General features: G+C 46.5%; 1 protein-coding gene across 2 annotated transcripts in view; it reads left to right on the top strand.

Annotated features, from left to right (window-relative positions):
- Positions 1 to 19,955, top strand: part of LOC119176744 (hemicentin-2) — a 329,765-nt gene that overhangs the window by 34,811 nt on the left and 274,999 nt on the right. For both annotated transcript variants that reach the window (XM_075877281.1, XM_075877280.1), the window contains exon 2: positions 5,830 to 6,216. In XM_075877281.1, coding sequence (XP_075733396.1) covers positions 5,830 to 6,216 — 387 coding nt within the window. The remainder of the gene's footprint in view (positions 1 to 5,829; positions 6,217 to 19,955) is intronic.

The following is a 19,955-nucleotide window of genomic DNA, read 5'->3' as shown; positions in this document are numbered from 1 at the left end:
ACTAAGTTATCACGTAGACTGGCATCGAGATTATTAGTTTGTTAGAAGAGATGCTTTTTTTTTTGTGACAAGTTTTTCGTGGACCAAGAAACGTTTCGGTATATAGCCCTTTTCCTTATTTTTCAGTCGTGGCGCGCAGATCTTCGTGTTGATCACTGGAAATATCTAGCGTGGACAAAGATCTAGAGCTCTACTAAATTTGTCAGTTATATTGAGGGCGTTCCCCTATCAGTCATCAAACTACTTTTCAATTATCTAGCAGCGCTCTAATCATAGCGGTGCTCCAGCAATGCTACGATTGTAGTGCCGTAGTTCTCTAGAGGCTGTAGCGGTGCTATAGTGCCTAGGATATACTGGCTAGCGTGCCGTCCATGGCCCTCTAGGTGGCGCCAGATTGGATTAATGCCGTCGTCTGCCGCGCGGGGCGCTGCCACGTGGGTGCCGCGGCGCCGCCCGCTTCTCGTATCCCGCTGTGTTTCCACAGCATTGGCGAGAGGGCCATTACAGGTTTTGCTTTTTTATCAAATCGCAGTGGCTACTTTGTTCTCATGATAAAATGTGACCAGAGGGTTAAAGATTTGTTTTTATAAAAATGCGCAGAGAGTCTTGCACTTCGGTGCGAAGTCTAAACTAGTCAGGCTCATAGATCGTTGAACTGCGCCAGCTGGTTACACGCAGGCAAAGGGAAAATTTTTGCTCGTATTTTAAAGACGCTTGCAGCTGTTTTTTTTTCTGAAACAAACATAAGGCTGGCCTGTTTTAATGGAATACAATAGTGCGGGTGTACGTATAAGCGTGCCTGCAAGATTCTGTCTTAGAGCGGTTCGTGGGGGCAGTAGGCGTTTACACCCGGGCTCAAACTTCTAGTAACCTCACACCAGCTACTGAGATTAAGCACTTAGCCGTGCCCTCGGTAAGGGAGACAGAAAGAAGCGAGAAGGCCGTAAGAAAGATATATCGTTTAATAACAATAATTTTACTTGAATAAAACACCAAGACGTACAGATGACAACACTACATCTATATGAACTAATGAATCGGCGGAGCAGAGATGGAGCGAAATTCTAGGGGGTGCCCCGCCGCGGTGGTCTAGTGGCTAAGATATTCGGCTCCTGACCGCAGCTCACAGCTTCGAATCCCGGCTTTGGAGGCTGCATTTTTGATGCAGGCGAAAATGCTGTAGGCCCGTGTGCTCAGATTTGGGTGCCCGTTAAAGAACCCCAGGTGCTCGAAAATTCAGGAGCCCTCCACTACGGCGTCTGTCATAATCATATGGTGGTTTTGCGACGTTGAACCTGACATATCAACCAAATGCTATGGGGTGGGGTGGAGTTCTCTAACTTGTCTAGCACTTGTCTTGTATCTTCATCGTCCGAATGTATTAGCGATATGCCACATTTTGAAGCGTATATAAGTAATATAACCAACTAGCCCAAAAGCCGCATTGAAAAAATTTCTTCACCATACAGCCTTGTATTCAAGTAATACATGTAAAGGTGTGGAAAAGAAAATCGATGGTGCGAAGGGGATACAGGAAGACATATTGCACAAGAAGAAAAATATAACTGAATACTAAAAAGAAAGCGTGAGAAGGCTAAGAAGGCTACGGAAAGAGGATGCGAGAAGTTTAGAGAAAGATCGATGAAGAAAAGTATGACTGCCACAAAGAAATAATAGAGATAGAGAGAGCAAGAAACATAGCAATACAATTAAACAGATACAAAACGATATACACAAAGAGTATAAAACAATGAAGAAAGAAATGGAAGAAAGGACAAAAAAATTACACGTCTTAGCACAATATGGAAGCCTCTATATACAGGGAACATAGGCGGGGACGAAGGAAGAATGCACAAGACATAGTGCTATGAGCATGTTTTCAGTGTTTTTCCTTAGTCCCCGTCAATGTATGCTGTAAGCCTTCCATAATGCATTACCGGCTAGCCTACCAAGCCATTCATCGCGACACAGCAACCGCAAGGACTATCTCTCAATTGGTGCCCACCAGCTCTACTTTTCTTTGGCATGCGGCATCTGGGTGCAAGGTGTGCTAATTTTCTTTTTGAGAAAGAAAAACGTGGTTCTGAAGGAGTACTTACTGCCCAGATATTGTTTGCATGAAGCCTCAATCAGCTCAAAGAAATATTTTGGAAGCTATAAGAGATGCGGCTTCAGTGATACGCGTGAGGACTCCTTGATTTTTCTCGTGTACTTTGCGGTACAGGCTAGGTTTAGTATGGTGGTTGGAATGCCGCAGCAACTATTGGCTGTACGCAAATTTAGCCTTTTCGAAGTACATCCTGTCAATTAATAGGACGTGACGGTGTTATTCAATTCACTTTCATATTAAGCGTGAGCTACCATTCCTGCTGGCAGAGATCAACACTCTCTGCCAATACGGCAGGCACGTGCGGTTCATAGATGTAAGATGACGACTTTCAGTGGTGGGCGTTCATCTTCAAAATTTTGCGCGTTAACGATTTCGGAATTTCACTGTGCACTCTTCAAGTTCAAAACACAATATCCTCCGACGGCCGAGCCCGCTTCGGAGCACTTCTGTGGTGCGCGCTTTGCTGAAATGTCTAGGGACAAATTTATTTTTTGTCGTTTTGCTGGTACTTCGCTCCAAATGTATTCAAAATATTCAGAGAATATTATGGGTACCACATAAGGTTTGAGGCGTAGCTTCTCATGGGAAGGATCTTGCTGAACCCGCCGTCCACGCGCTGATGGTGAGCACGCGCTTGATAAAACTTCCATCAAAGTGTTTTTCACAAACCATGGCAGTTGGTTGCTGTCTCGCGTCCACTTCTTTGCCCTTCTGTCCCATTCCGCGACACGTGCTTCGTCTGGTGGGGTCATGAATAATGACAGTCGCTGTTTGTTCGAACGGTATAACCAGTTGTACAGAAGGGTACTAAGCAGGTCCTTTCCTTCGATTACAGGGTAGCCAGCCGGTCTGAAAACCGGCTAACCTCCCTGTCCTTCCTCTTTCAATCCTCCTCCTTCCTCCTCCTTTCCTTCGATAGCTTTGACTTCGACATTCTATATTCACCTCAGAGTTCTGAGGGAACTCTGAGAGTTCCCTCAGAGTGACAGGCACAGAAACACGACAACGACTCACTTCCCCTTTGACAACACAAAAAACAAACACACAACCCGGTAATAACACTGAAAACACGAACACAGAAATCCAAGCAACCGCTGCAAGTCGGATGTGCGAAGCAGACGACACACGCTGTCGGCACCCACCCATTTGACAGCACCCTCCACAGGTATTCATACAAATCGGTGCCACCTTCCACCACTGAAAAAAGCTGGCGAACGGCGCTCTAGCCAATATATTCTAGGCACTATAACGGTGCGTAAACTAGGTTGTAGTCGCGCTTTAGACCAATCATTGCCGTGAGTTTTGATATTGGTCAGTACCTCGTCTTATGTGGAGCTCCCGAGTTCAGGATATCAGCCGTACCTATGCATGGGGCTTCTAATTGCGCAGGTGTATTGCCTTGTGGCCAGCTCACAAAGTGTATGTACAGCGGTGAGCACTGTTAAAACCCGGCTGGGCGTGGTGGTGCGCTGCGAAGCGCCAGTGCAACCAGTGCGGCCGCGCATCGAATCAAAGCAGCGCAGGCGCACACGATCGTGCCGCTCTTGCTTTACTACTGACAAGCGAGACCAACGCTTTGCTACGAATGGCGCGCTCAAGCGTTGTAGCCGATGACGTAGACCAGCTCCCGTGTGCGCATGTGTATACGCTTCAATGCGCGCCCGCGCCAGCTAATTGGCGCTGTGCGAAGCGCGGCCACGCGCTCGCAGGCTCACCGCTGTACCTTGCACCATAGTGTATGTCGACAACTTGCACAAGCAAGATGGTGCTACGACGCGTTTGTTTATCACAGCAGTGTCGCCAACCTCGGCCGTGGAATGCGCAATCGCGTTAAACCGAGTTCATCGAGTAACCTAAAACGGCCTTTTCAAAAAGTGCGTCAGGGCTCTCACGGCTCTTAGCGCAGATTATTGTCGAAGTTTTGATTGATATGTGGGGTTCAACGTCCCAAAACCACCATATGGTTATGAGAGACGCCGTAGTGGAGGACTCCGGAAATTTCGACACCTGGGGTTCTTTAACGTGGACCCAAATCTGAAAACACGGGCCTACAACATTCCTGCTTCCATCGGAAATGCAGCCGCCGCAGCGGGGATACGAACCCACGACCTGAGGGTCAGCAGCCGAGTACGTTAGCCAGTAGACCACCACGGCGGGGCTTATGATCTAAGTTATGGAGCTAGTACTTTATAATTCACTGTAACCTCTGTCACCCGACCAGTTTAAAGCAGTGCGCAATGTATGCACCATTGTTAAAAAAAGTGCCATATACGAACACACGTTCTCGTCGCTATTACAAACGTTGTAGGAGGCACTGAACGCAGTATAAGCGTCGCTCTCACTCGTCTGCCTCGTAAGTGCGACTTAGAAGCGTCGGTGATGTCAAGACAAACGTGCCATACTAGAACGAGCACGTCAGCATTCTACCGAAACTTCAACTATTTATACATGTACTACCCCACCCAAAAGTTTCGAGAACGCGAAATTTTTTAGAGAGCTCTAGTCCCGATTTGTCTGAGAACATAACCTCCAAATGAATGTTTCAGCCTGTACAGAGACCTATGCAGCTACCTGCTAGCTTTGAAGCGACATGTGCTAACTGACCATAAATTCACATTTGCAGTGGAGCGCGCAATTTTTTCACGGTGAGTGCACGTCAGACTACTGAGTGTCACCATGTTGCGCTCGCTTGTCATTTTTGCATTTACCTACAACATCGCAATCCTGCCACTCTTCGAGTGTTTATTTTTTTATAACTATCCCATCAAAAACATTTTTTTTTTCTTTCCTACGCTGTTCGCTTCATCTGTATTATGAATTGCTTAGCTGAAGCCTCCGAAGCTTCCCGCTTTTTTCAACTTCAACAAACCGCTTTGGATACATAAACCACCACAGCTGTTTGGACGTTATTCATTACAGTCTGAACTCCACACTCGAATTACTGAAAACGTAGAGGTATAGACTGGCACCAAAAGCAGACCACGATTGTGCAATCTGTAAGTTAAAAAAAAGTTTTGCAAAGGTTTTGCACGCATGCGCTGTGATACTGCTCGTGGTTTTAGTTTTTTTTTTTTACACAAAACTACACATTTAGTTATTAATTGTGTACCGGTTGGTCCAGTGCCTTGGCTGTTTACTTTAGCGGAGCAATGAGTCGTACTAGCAGGTGGCTGTTCATGATTTGTTGTAGGAAAACGAAGTACACTGGCTAAGTAAACACATATAAGAAAACTACGTTTCGGCTTGCACATGGAAGCCTTGTCCGCAGCTAAGGCTTTCGTATGAAAGACGAAGCGCCATTTTCTTTTAAACTTTTATTTGATCGGTGTATACTTCGTTTTATCACAGTTTTCATCGAACTCTCGATTTCATTTCCGTCCATGATTTCTTCTTGCGCTTCGTGTTACGAGACGGGGACGAGACGGGCGCTACAAGACACAAGCTGACCGCTTAAAGTTAATAGCTGTGCCATGTTTCGCAAGGTATCGATTGTTAAATATCTGTCCGCCTATTTGTGTCTACTTATTTTAACTGAAAGACGCCCTCTGTTTACGTAATACGCTCCGCGCTGCTGTCCCCGGAAGGAATATTATTACGTTACCTATTTGTGAACCTTTACGCGTTTTGCTTCGCTCTTTTTCTTTTTTTCTTCTTTAATTTTTGTTCTTCACGTGAAACTTCGGCTGTTTGAAACGTGACGACTGCCCTTTCATTCGCAGACGGTATTCCAGTGTCGGAAGAGGACGAAGCCGATGCCCCGGCCTACGTGGGTCAGGAAGGCGGCCAGGTGGAGCTGCCGTGCAACGTCCTGCACGCGCGGGATGCCGCCACGCAGGCATCGCCCGTGCGCGTCGAGTGGCACCGCCGCGACGACGCGGACACCGAGCCCGTGTACGCGGTCTACTTTTCGGGCCGGGCCAACCTAATGCAGGGCCGCCACCAGCCGCGAAAAGACTGGTCGCCCCGCGCCTATTTCGCGGTGCTCGGATCACCGGCCGCGCTCAAGATCAAGGCTCTGGGCCTCGCCGACGCGGGCGTCTACACCTGCCGGGTGACGCGATCCGATGGTAGCATCCAGGCGTCCATCGTTCGCCTCTCCGTACTCGGTGAGCGTCTGACCTCCTCCAGTCTCGTTCCGGTGGCCTCTCCCCCACCCACCCCTTCCCGTTAACCTCAGTGTATGCACGCGGTGAAAGGAAGAGCTTATATAAAGGGTAACGAAACAATATGGTTGCTCTAATGTTCTCAGGTCCTCACACTCGCTTTCTGAAAGTGTGCAACGCTGCTTAAAAAACCTCTTTAAAGCCACAGCAGATTATTGTAAAAGCCGACTGATTAAAGTTATTATATGTGGCATGTTTTACATCTTATCGAGTGTGTCCGATTTGTGTGCGCCCTTATTCAGTACAATATAAACCAACGAAAAAAAAGAGCTTCCAAATATTAAATTTTATTTTCAGACAATCATATCCTAACAATCATATCATATTCTAACAATTATATATTGTGCTCTACATAAAATTATCTTCTTGCTGAAAGCTTTCAACCGCCTTCAACTATCGCCTCTATCTTCCTTGCCCTATTGTCCAACATAATCAGTGCTTCATTTACCTAAGCGTATCCTGGGTCCAGAGGTATGTATGTTCAAGTTCTTGGACCTACATGGCTCGGATACCCAGTGAATACCAAGGAGTCCGGGTATTCACGTGTAGCTTCATTTCAATACCTCCTGTTTTGTGGCATAACGGGAGAAAAACAACGTTAGGGAAACTTTCATCCTTACAGCTTAAACGCATACATTTCTGGTGGGAAAGACCGTTCTCGTATTCTTGTCGTGGAGTGGACGAATACCTAATAACCAAATATGCATGCGATACCGAAATATTTCTCCTTGAAGATATGTTATCTGATGAGTAATAAAATTTCCTTGTTGCCTGCACAGTTCTCCCTGCGTACGCCTATGTGTATACGTCTCCCACACCGGCCCACGCTTCGATTGTGATGCCAACCACGTCCACCGCATCGTAACACTGTGCGGCGCGGGGCATAGGCGTCCTACTCACGAAGACGCAGAAATTGTGGGGAGTAACGTATACGCGCTTTCTCTTCGTTGCAGGTCGCACAGGGACCATAAGGAGGAGCACCCACGCGTTAAGTTTAACGCTTGCCTTCTGGCGTAAATTGAGTTCCAAAAAAAAAAAAAGGCGAAGCAGAGAAGCTTCAAAAACAAGCACAATGAGGTGGCTGACATGGCTTATTGGCCATAGGCAATCATCATCATCGCCATCATCGTCGTTGTCGTCGTCAGACTATGTGATGATAGGCTGACGATGCCGCGGAAAAGTATTGCTGCAGAAATAGCCGCCACTCCTAGCACCCGATAGAGAGAAAGAGAAGGAAAATAATCTGCGGCCAGAACTGGACGCTTGCGAGAGTGTCGCTGAAAAATGCATGGAGTAGGGGTTGAACTTCAAAGGCTATAGCAGCTGCTTTCAACGGACGTGTGTATGAAGTCCACGTGAAACTCAGGTGCGAAAACGGAGCGCTGGACCTGGTGCGCGTATTCCCACCGTCGAAAAACAATAAACGCCTTGTAATCTCCTTGTCTAACGTCCGCGGCCACGTTTGTTGCTATGACTTTGGCTCTTTCAAAAAGAAAAGTGTGAAAGGAATTTAAAGCAGGCACTGGGAGACAGGAGAAAGAAAAAAAGAATAAGCGCGTTTCTCGCGGCGTGTTCTCTTTTACGGACAAGTATTGCCGACGAAGCCCTGTTTCTATATGCTTTTGTTGCAAGCAAGAAACCGTTCAAATGCACGAGGCGTTCAAACACTTGCTGGAGAGAATGAATTCGAGAGGAAAAAGCAAGAGGAGACGGCCAAGTATAAAGTGTTTGGCAGTTTGAGCGTGAGAATGGCCATCTTATCCGCGCTTCTCGTGTCGAGAAAAAATGTCTCTTGTCGGCCTTCGAGAAAAACCTCGCTTAGCGAGAAAGCGCTTATTCGCTTCGTCCTTTTCGTTTTCTGGCCCCATTCTTCCGGAACGCACGCTCCAGCCCGAGTGGAACGGCGCTGCAAACGATAAAAAGCTGCCATCTATCAAAAATGCGTGCCCTGTCTTTGCCGTGCTTCCGGCTCGGTTAAAAGACCTCAAGAAAAAGTATGGAAATAAAAAGCTGGCCGTTCGTTTAGAGTGTCGCTTTCTGTATTAATTGTCTGTCACATTGGGCTCCGACCAGTCTGGTTTGACGTTAATGCTTTTCCTTATCTTTTGTATTTTGTAGCAGGTTAGTATTAAGAACAATCACTTCTCGGAAAAAGGACTCGCTGCTCTCTCTGCGTGGCAGTGTTATTCAACAACAGTTTTCTTGAAGAAGACGCCAGAAATTATTCCGTCAGTGTCCAGTTTTGAAACTCCATAAACAATGGCACCTCGGCGCTTGTTGTTTTCGCTTGCTCTGTCAAACCACTCGACGTCGCCCTGACGTTGCTCATGAATAATGCGATTATGTTCTGACAAGAAAACGACGCGCGCAAATGAGCACGCAGCCGCACGTTCGTGCCGTGCACGAACATAATGCAAAATTAATTGCGAGTCGCGCACGAACTATGGAAATGCGGGCAAAAGAGGCTAACAGATGACGCCGCTGAGGAGCAGCGACACGTAGCACTCAGTGTCAGCGAGGCGGTCCGCGTAATTACAATTGAACAAACGTTAATGGCAGCCAAAGTGTGTATTATTAAAGCTAGATGCTATAGCTGCAGAAAAAATTTTAAAGACACGCAGAACAGATAGCCGCCACCCCGAGCTTATAGAGAAATGCTTAGAACAAGAATATAGTCAGATGATTGTGATTGATAGATGATAGATATGTGGGATTTAACGTACCAAAACCGCCATATGATTATGAGAGACGCCGTAGTGGAGGGCTTCGGAAATTCTGACCACCTGGGGTTCTTTAACGTGCACCCAAATTTGAGCACACAGTCCTACAGCTTTTCCGCCTCTATCGGAAATGGAGCCGCCGCAGCCAGGATTCGATCCCACGACCTGCGGGTCAGCAGCCGAGACCAACGTGGTGGGGCACGTCAAAGAATTGGGAAGGACAGATGTTAAGTATATCAAGATTAGTACCTCTCGCATACTTTTCATATATGAAAGACACTGGCATACTAACAGGCCCTACACAATAACTATAGTTAATGTGTAGGGCCTGTTAATGTGTAGGGCCAGGGTTAGGAAAACGTGGAGAACGCTTGAGCTTCGCCTTCAAGTGTAGAACTTGATGACGGTCCCATTCGCATCGCCGGCTTACTTGCCATCCTGGCTGCTTTTCTCAGTGAACACGTCAAAGAAGGGAATGTCTCGGCGCATAGTATTGCTCGTTTCATACTATTCTAGATTAACTACTCAAAGTGTTCAGTTACAATGGGCTCACAGCGCCATAATTCTTTATTTCCGCGAAGTGTCAAAGTACCTGCGTCTGTGAGACGACGCGCGCTTCTTCACAGATGCAGACTTTTTACATGTTGTTCATGATGAAGTTGATAATGACAAGTTTGTTACCATTCTTCATCCCGCCACTCTGTGCGCTCGTTTTTTTTCATATTGATAAATTGAGTCTGAGTACTTTGTAATCGCTGGAGCTTTAAACCAACCGCTCGTTGCACGATTCTCAAGTCTTGACGCCCGGTGCGATGCTACGCTTCTAGTACGTGATACTACATGCATCAAAGTGACACTAAAGGTGAATAGTAATATTACTTCATGTTGTTTGTTTCGCGCCAAATCAATTATATTGTAGTCACCCGCGTACATACCATTAGGACAATGCAAGCCACTCACCTACGAGAGCGGTCTTTTGACGTATAGGTCAAGCCAAAAAGAACCAAGTAAATGATGGGCATGGCTTGACTGGCTTTCCTGCCCTACAGTAGGCGCTGTACCTTAAATGCAGCGCTTTCTACGAGCAACTCCACGATGGCAGCAGGCGCTTCATCACTTCACTGTTGTAAGGATATTATAGATAACTTCGGTCAGGACATACCTGTCACAAGATATCGAACGACAGCGGGGTGAAATGACATGTTACGCCACGTACACAGGCAAAGGCAGTGCTTTGCTGTGCTTTCGTATTTGAGTATAAGTACTGCTTATTTTTATTGTTTTGTGTATTCAGTTTGTCCTTGTTATTTAGAATAAAAAAAGTATCACGTCACGCTGACTATTAAACACGTACCGCAGCTACTGCTTCGTGTAGCCGATCTGCATCCCCTTACCTATAGTCCAGTATCTTTCCCAATGGAAATTACTAAAGGCATTCATAACTTTATGTTAACAAACATACGATATATGACATGTATCTTTATGAGCACGAACGTGAATATGTTGCTGAACTGTAGTTCACAATATTGCCATGAATAAATCTGAGAATTAAAACCTAAACGTTCGGCGAACAAGCACTCGCCATCGATCTGCGCCTGTAATGTACAACGAATTCACTGCCGTACTTACGTTGAGCAAAACAAACGCACCATAAGCGCTCGTCCTGGCATCGCCTCCCACTTCGAAACATCATCAAAGTATATGCAAGACTCCTCGGTGTTTGTGATTCGAATAACCAAAGTTACTTTGTCCGTCGCGGTGAGTTAAACATGGCACGGAGTCTGACAAAGTGTAACTTAAATATGAACTGGTGGGTTAACGTACGAAAGGGCGCCTACAGCGTTATCTTGGACAGGATTTGGACTGCATGCGATTGTCATCACACGTTAACGTACATGAGCATATCCCGCATTGCAATTGGTGCCCGCATGTAGTACTTCTTTTCAAACTATATGCGCTGGTTAAAACGCAACGTTTAATCCGGAAGTAGCGAATGGCATAGTTCCACTCTGTGCGCTCCATAGCGATGGTATGATGCGCAAAGCTGAAAGCGCATGGGTGGCGTGCCTGTACTTTGAGATATAAAACGCGCGATATACTAACATTTCCTCCCGCTCGATGCGTTTGAACGGGTTCGGTTTCGCTGGCGCTCGCTTTCGAGGCATTAAACGGCAGTTACAGCGCACGCTAGGTATCCGTGAGCCGCCGCGAACAGTCATCAGACAGACATGAGACTCTGAAGATGGCGAATGTTGCGTGTGGCTTTTATACAGAGGTAGAGAAAGAAGTAGTGAAGCAATATTATCCCTCCTTTCCGAGAGAGTATTTCTGGTAGAATCGAGCTGCCACCCACTATATGTCCAACGAGAAATATAGAAGTGGTGCTTCGCGCCTCTTGAAGCATTACAGCCAATTTTGTATCACCGCATTGAGGTTTCAATTTAAAATGCACATCAGCAAACCAGATACATAGAGGACGCCCCCTTAAAGAGCAAGCATAGGGAAAAAAATGATCGTGACGCACATTTTCGTCAACTCAGTGCATGCCCAATACGACACCTTTTTTGTTTATGTTCAACAAAAGTAGTTATGGCACCCAAAAAAATGACAGCTGCAGGTACGATAGGTGAGTAGGCACAATAATTTAAAATGCAGATTTGACACACTGAGATAGCGAAGGAACGTGTGAGTAAACCATAAAGTTTGTATGCGTGGGGCGCAACAAAATTTTTGTAAATTATTGCGGTTGCCTGTCATTTCAAAATGTGCCTATTTTCCTATTCTACGAATTTGGTGCTTCCATCGTTTGATCGAATCAGTGATTGGTTATTTGTTCTTCGTCATTGATCGATTACACGAAACTCTTGCATGTTCTGGAACATGTGCCATTGACCGCAGTGTATGTATGTATGTATGTATGTATGTATGTATGTATGTATGTATGTATGTATGTATGTATGTATGTATGTATGTATGTATGTATGTATGTATGTATGTATGTATGTATGTATGTATGTATGTATGTATGTATGTATGTATGTGTGTGTGTGTATGTATGTATGTATGTGTGTGTATGTATGTATGTATGTATGTGTAGTGTGCGTGTGTGTACACGCTATGAAAGAGTGATAATTTCACTAATTTATTTATTCATTTACTTAATACATGTCGAGGGCCACCTTTCTGAAGGCTTATCATGGGGATGGGCTAATAAAGTAGTGTTAAAAAGATTTCATAAATTTTCAAAAATAATAGCGGCTTTGAGCTACCATCAATGACACTTGTGGGGAGATCATTTCAGTCACAAACTGAGGGACGTAAGAGTAACGCTGGGTCGTTCTGAAAGTAAACCGTCGCATAGACAGCCTTGTTGTGACTTGAATGTGCGGGCTTAAAGACCATGGGCTGGTTGAATGGGAGAGTTATAATAAAGCGTATGATGCATATTGTGATGCGCACATTGTCTGGAAATTAGGTGGCACCAGTCGAAGTTAGGTGCCTGCTTTATTTTTACGCTTAGCAACAGTGAAGTACTAGTAGTCTGAGTAGATGAATCGAACTACGTGTTTTTGAGCAGCAAGTTCTATATACTTGTTTAGAATAATTTGGGCTGGTTCCCAAACTTCGGTCGCGTACTCTAAACTAGTAATTTCTCTGTTAGAGGGTAAACGTGCAGTTACGACGAAAGTAACTAAAAGTTTGGTTAGCAATAGCTATCCTACGTTAGCTAGAAAAACAATTTTGATTATGTTAAACGGTAACGCCGAGGTAATGCGATGGAGGGATGAGTGGATAGTGTCATTCCAGAGATAGCTTGTATTGGGAATACTTGGCGCATCTGAAAAAAAAAGAGCATTGATCTGCGTGGAAAACATCAATACAGCTGGAGGAAATAAAAAGGAAAAATGGAGTTAAATGTAAGGAGCTTAATATAGTATCTATCAGAAGTATACCACCCCATGGCCTAGAGTGGCGAATCGAGCTTGTTTTATCTCAGCAGCTGATATTTCACGTTGAAACCTAATAAATCTGCATGGTTTGAGTCACGTATAGTTCGTTGCTTACGTCAACATGGCGTGTTACCGTACGCCAGAAGCCAAAGTGCCCCCCCCCCCCCCCACATTCGTCCACTTCTTTTATTTTTACTTAATCGTTCTAGCGTGTCCAACAGCCAGAAGGAGCTCTTTCGGTTCGAAGTAGTGTGTTTCCCAGCTCATGGGCAGTGCTTGTAACACTTGTGACGCAAGAGCGTGTCGCGGTACGTGGTTCCAAAAGCCACTAAAGAAAGGAGAGCTACGCACGCACTCACACTGCCGGTTATCAGGCGAGCCCGTCTGCTGAAGGTAAGCGAGAACACGCGGTATGCTTGTTCAGAAGCGTACGTAGCCGGAATGAATTTGCTAAAAGCTGCGCATGCCACCATCCACTCTTCTTACTCGGCCCACTATAGGGGGGCCGGGATGCTCCTAGAGGTCACTCGCCCTAATTACTGAGCGCTGGCGCCAAGCATTGACCTGCAGGGCAACGCCTTTACCTTTTGTAATTCGGCAATGGAGAGCAAGGCTTTCGTGGCACGCCCCGGTCCTGTCTTTGTTTTTGAGCGTCCGTCGCACGGCATGGAGAGGCAAGCGTCACCGCCCCCCTCCGCTTCGGCCCATTTTGCTTGCAAAACGGCCTCCTGTCACCTTGGGTCCACAGATGTCTTCGGGGCTGCCGCTGCTGGTCCGCGACATACAAGCGTCCACTCGAACTGCAGGCGGGTTTAGAACTACAGCCCCCAGGCACGTCCCCACCGGTGACTCAGCTTCTTCTTTATTCTTCATCGATTTCTTCGAAAATATCTTGCAGTGTTTCTCGCTTCATCTTGCGTATACTCTTTTTTTTTTTTAAGGAGCACACAAGCGCGGTTTTTGGACCGTTTTCCAGGCGCTGGACGACGTGTAACGAAATCGGGTGGAAAGTCTGTCGGAAAGACATCGCTTCTCTTTTCGCGATTGGTTGAGCGTTTAGGTTTTGACCCACGGTTTCAGGGCAGTTGACTCCTGCGACGGTCGAGCGGACAAGTGAAAAATTGCTTTTCTGTCAGCCACTCTCGCCTTTACGTACACTTGTTTTCTTGTTCGCCTTCCTTTTAACTGCTTAAGCCTGAAGGGGTACAAGGCGTCGATGGGGCCGTATCGCTAAGCGTCTGGTATGCGGAAGCAGGGATCTTTCGAATCATGTACAAATCGTGGTCGCACTTTCATCTTCCCTAAAATTTTTACTCAGTCCATCGATTTGTTTGAGTGAGACACCCGACGCAACTGTATACATTACACGTAGGCGTATGTTCCACGTAAGTGCGTGTTTTCTTATTAAAATGAAATGAAGCTTCTTCCTACTTCGTTCTAGTTTGGGCAGGTTTGTTTGGACGAAAGGCTGAAAACTATTCTTAGATCGTCAGAACTTTTTCACCTATGTCAAATAGTGTTACATTTAAGTAATGCACTAACAAATCATCCCATAATGCACACCTTACTCATTGTTGTTAAAATGATGTTCATTTTATCATTACCGAGTAGGAATAACGAGGAGGAGATGCTGATTGTAGTTTGGTATGGCCGAAGCTGGTAGAAGGCATTAATTAGGGCCACTTGGTGCTTTTTTTAAAACTCATAAATATGGTGTTACACGAAAGGTCATTGCTCGCTGTGCATACGGAAATGCGGCTGCCACATCCGGGAATATAAGCCGCAAGAACGCCGGAGCCGTTGAGTCGCAACGGCAGAAAGTAAGAAAAAAAAAGACGGTAGAAAGACAATAGAAAAACGGTTAGCAAGACGCTGGTACAGTTTATATATTCACACTGGGGAAAAGAACCATGCGATATATACTTAAAATGTGACATGCTGCAGAGATTTAAAAATATATTTTTAAGGAAACACTGATTAAATACGTAAGGATATTTATGCCTACTCGACGACCAAATTGCGTGCCCGTCTCTGTGTCGCGTAAGGCGTACGAATTGCTGTGAATAACTGTATAACACCACATATATCTTTTTTGGCAATGCTGGGTTTCCAAAGCAGAAGCCCATTCTTCAACGGCGAGTTTCTTAACGTGGTTATTTTGCAAAGTGTCAACAGGTCTGAATCATATGAATTCGTTGAACCCGTGGTGGGAAACAACTGTAAAAGGCGAACACTTCATGTGAAGTATTCAATGAATTTTGAGGTCGGGGAAGAAGCCCTTGGTGTCGGACATGCAGAGCCCGCAAGGACAATTCAACTGGTCGCGAATATTTAGAATTTGCAAACATTGATTGCCCAAATCGCGTTTCAGTTGCCGCGGGACGCTCCTTCTATGGGGCCGTTCTAGAAGCTGACAAACGCTGGAGAGAAGACTAAGGATGTCATGCTGGTGACATTGTACGAGTTGATACGTCCTTAGCTGGGTAACCACAGCGCAAAACTACGCCCACGTGATCCAGTGTTATGTTTCCTTCGTACTCGTCTTTTGCGCTGTGCTTTCCCAGAGAATGCCCCGGCCAGGCGCGTAGCCAAAAGGGTTGTCCAAGCTCCCCCCCCCCTCCTTCCCCAAAATTTCGATGGCGGGGATGTTTTCCAGGAACAAATGATAAAAATGGTGTTTAAGTCCCTCAACAAGTGCGCCCCCCTAACACACAAACACACACACACACACATCCCCCCAAAAATTCACAAAGAGATTCACAAAGGGACAGCTTGCAAAGAATTTCATGCACCTTTTTTTTTCAACTGCTACCGATTTCGAGCATTTGCTAAGGCGAATGATTCATCTGTTGCAAAAAATTTTCTTCGTTCTGATTTTTAGATGCGCGCTGTATTGTCGAGTTAGAAACGCTGTCCAGGCGCCCAGGACCTTCACTGTGTACGTTTTGGTTTATCAGCGTAACTATGGCGACTGCCATCAGCTTGCTGTGTGGAACGCTGCCAATCTCTGGAGGCAGAAGCAGGAGACTAAATGAAATTGCGAAGAGAACCGGGCTCAATATTATTATGAGGTTAACCATGAAAGACGCTTTGTTAAAGTAAAATCAAGAACGTCCCAGGGTTAAACGTAAGAAAGCCACCCACGTTCCAAGCGCTGCAGCCAACACTCAGCTGCGCTCGCTTGCTTTCTTTCTTGTTCTTAAAGTACATGTTGTAATATTACTTCTTCGATCTCGTTAGCTTCCAGAAATTTTCCCAAAGCGTGCGCCCTATACTTCATCCCTTTTAGAGCATTAGGGTACATTCTTTACGATGAAAACCGGCGTCCCGGACGCAAAATAAATGGGGCCGGTTCTCGCGCACGGCGGGCCTGGCGCTGACGTGAGCGGCAGCGGCGACAGCCCGAGAAGCACTGCATAAGAAAACCCGCTGCCAGGCAGCCACCCACCGGCTGCAATGCAACATTGGACGCAAGAGGAGACCAAGTGACGGGCGTCTGATGAAGTTGGGATGAAAAAACGTGCACAGGGAAAAGAAGGCGCAAAAATTTCAGGAGAGAAAAAAACTAGAACAAAACGCGAGGAAAAGGACGTGAAGAAGAAGCTCTAGAAGATCGCGGCAGCTCAAAAGCCGCGAACAATCGGCGCCCGCACTGCGAACACAATGGAACGGAAAATCTATCGCGACTTGCGGGTAAGACTAATAGAGCGGTGGCCTCGCACAGTAAGACGCCGCCGTTGCGACTCGAGAACTAAGCTTGCGTTTGACTATTGAAAGGAGTGAGAGGCTGCGGCGGGAACGGAAGGGAAGCGAGTGGTGAGCGCGCCAGCGTTTGGGGCCATTTCGCCCACTTTTAAGCTATTAAGAGCGTCCACAATCGCTGCGCTCTGTCTCTGTAGGCGCCCGCTATCCATCACTTGCAGCATGGCTGCCGGTGAGCGCTTGACATGGTCGCAGTTGAAGGAAGAGAGAAAAACCGGGAGGCCTGCACTGCACAGAAATGGGCGGCAATCTTCCCTTTTTTCGCCCCTCTTCTTCGTCTTTTATCCATCCGTTTGAGAAAAGCTCATCCGTGTGCGTCTCTGTCCTTGTCCGCCCGTTCTTTTGACTGGTGAAGTCTTCGTAGTTCCCGATACCTCCGCGTACAATAGTGTTCGAAAGTGAAAAAGAAGAGCACCTTATAAAAGAAAGTTCATATGTCTTACACGAAGAAAGAAGCTGAAAATTCTCAACTGCACTTAGAAATTAGTTGGTATAGCTTTCTTTCGGAATGTGTATTGTGCCGTCAAGACAGGATCCGTTTCGCATACGCCACTTTAAAAAAAATGGGGAGGCGGGTTGGGGAGGGAAGACAGCTGTGTTGCGGCGGAAAGTTTTCTGCACTCAGTATAATAGCCATAGACAGCCGAGATGAAGAAGAAAACAAAGCTAGTGAATGTAGGGAGAGTGACGTCATTGAGACTGTCATTTCGCTGAGCACTCAGCGCAGTGAGAAGCTGTCCTTTAGCTCAATATATATTTTTTTTATAATCAGAAGGACAGTGGTAACTGCCAAATGAGAAACAAGAAAAGTAGAGCGTAAGTTGACGCAACATAAAATCGCCCTGCAATGCTGATAAAAGCATTCGCGACTGCATATATTGTGAATGCTGCTACTTCTTCCAAGCCCTTAATGACACGAAAATAAATAAGGAACGGTTCGAATTAACTCCCCAACATAAAAAACTTAGACGTTCAACGCGGTGTAAGCATGAGTGAGCATAACTTATTTCTTCATTATTTTTCAATCCGTGTAACATCCCGTTGCTTGGGGCAAAATTCTTCCACCATCCTCTTCGTGGCTGGGCTATGTTAACGTGGCGCAAAATTGTGTCTCAATTTTCACCAGGGCATTAATTTCCTTCAAATGACAAGCCATGCTGCGGCGCGCGTTTTCCTCGGGCACGACACGGCAGACTGGCCATGCAAGATGAGCGTCAAGCGTCTTTACGGACGAGTGGGCCGCCACTGAAAGCGCTCTCTCCCCGGCAGCGTTGGCCCATCGGTGCTGACCGGCCGTTGTGTTCCTCCGAAGCGAACCGCTGATGTATGATCGCGGTGTCGTCCTTGCTTCAAGAGCGGGATGTGCAGCTGTGCTGCAAGTCGGCGGTTGCGTGCAGTGCGTACGATTCGAGGGCCGGCACAAAAAGCTACTGCCTCTCAGTTCATTATTTGCTTGCCTCCGCTTTCCCTCACAGCACAGTTGGTTGATGAAACAGCACTCTTAATTACCTGCTTAGCATGCATTTAATTAGGTAGTTTGCTAAGGGATATGTTCTGGCTGCACCCGCTTGACATTGGTAGGGAGAGAGCGCAGGATTCAAAAGAGGCATGAAGAGTAAACAGGGCTGGACCAGGTTGGCTATACCAAATGCAAGGGTGGCGAGAATGAAAAGTGTAAGAGAAGATAAAGGCTACTCTTGTTGCCGTTACCGATGTAAAGGTTCTCCGCTCAACATCGCAGGCGGGTCAGACAGTCAATCATGCGGCCATTAGAAATTGCAACAGCGCTTTCGTTGTCTTTTGCAACTTTGACGCGTGGTCACATAAAAATAAATTTGTCTACAATAAAGCCGTCTCCGAGCTGCAGCTGATATAGAGTTGTCCGTCATTTTCCAATGACGGGAAAAAGATGTGCTTGATAACCTCCTCCAGAGCGCAGTCATTGTACTCAGCGCTATCGGCCGTTTCAATCTTAAATAAATGAGCCTTGCTGCATACAACACCCAGGCACCCATACATGACACAACCCTGTTTCTCCACCCTGGTAAGAACTAGGTAGCAGCCGCAGCAGTTACGATAGGTCGATAGATTGCAGTAAATGGGGAGTGAATTCGGGTGTGCAGACCATGCCCTGCCTTGTTTAAAGTGCTGGCCTGCGTCAATATTTGATAAAGGTTTAGAAACAACGTTTGTTTCTGATTTGTGTAACGAAAGCGGTCTTCTGTCTATAGCCAAGAGCGCAATACCCCAAGGTGAAGCATGTACATGACATGAGCAGCGAACCGCTGTAACCAGCTGCAGACTGGCGCCTGAATCGACACTTCGAATAAAACTGAAAGTGACCGCGTGCCCGTTTGGAAACGTGCGAGCACTGCGACCAACTGTAAGCTGGAGAAACCACCGACTCCACTATCGTAGCATATTCACGGCTCTCTGGTACTGCTATCGCAAGCGAGGTAAAACAGAGCAGCACCGCTGTCAAGGGTCTGCAGTTGTTTTCTCTCTCGCAAGGCAGAAGTTCGCGAGGCATGGTTGCCACGTCATGTATAAATCCTGAGGGTTTGTGTGTGTTCCTGACTGCAAAGGTCACACTGTCCCCTACAGGCCCCTTCGGCTCCCTGCACGCAATTGCTTCACAGTATTCGCGCAGTCGTCCGCCGGGGGGGGCCGCATGGCTGCACAATCTCGAGCGTCGCACCTCCCGCTGCCCACGCGGCCCACCCTGGCCAGCTATCCAGGCAGCCGTTCCGGAGACAACGGTATTCAACACGGTCGCCTTATTTGCGCTAGTCCCGCGAAGCGTCGGCATCTGACAGGATTTGTTTCATTGGGACAAAGCTGGCGAGGAGAGAGAAAGGAGGGGATCGACTGCTATAGGTGCCCCTTGCAACCCTTCGCAGCAGGCTCACGTTTCGCTGTCAAACCGATGTGTGGGTATGTGTGTTCTCGCCTTATAGTACGCTCACTATGAGTGTTTAATATTATTTTCTTTTTTTGTATTTTTGCCCACTCTTTACTTCGACTTTTTTTTTGTCAGTTACATTGATGTCAAGTAACTGTTCTTCAACTCCCTCGCTGAATGTGAACTGGCATGCGCGTTTTCATGTATGCGGAACCATAAACTTCTCCGAAGAGGTCACATGCACAAAAAAACCGACATCGTAAGTAAATTCGTTCACTGTACGAGTTCTGAATCATTCACAAAAGTATAGAGAAGAGAAAAGAAGAAAAATGTCACCTCACGTGAAAA

The sequence above is a fragment of the Rhipicephalus microplus genome, chromosome X (assembly GCF_043290135.1).
Source record: "Rhipicephalus microplus isolate Deutch F79 chromosome X, USDA_Rmic, whole genome shotgun sequence".
Lineage (NCBI taxonomy): Eukaryota > Metazoa > Arthropoda > Arachnida > Ixodida > Ixodidae > Rhipicephalus > Rhipicephalus microplus.
The sequence above is the reverse complement of the archived record's forward strand: the minus strand, read 5'-3'. Positions and strand labels throughout refer to the sequence as shown.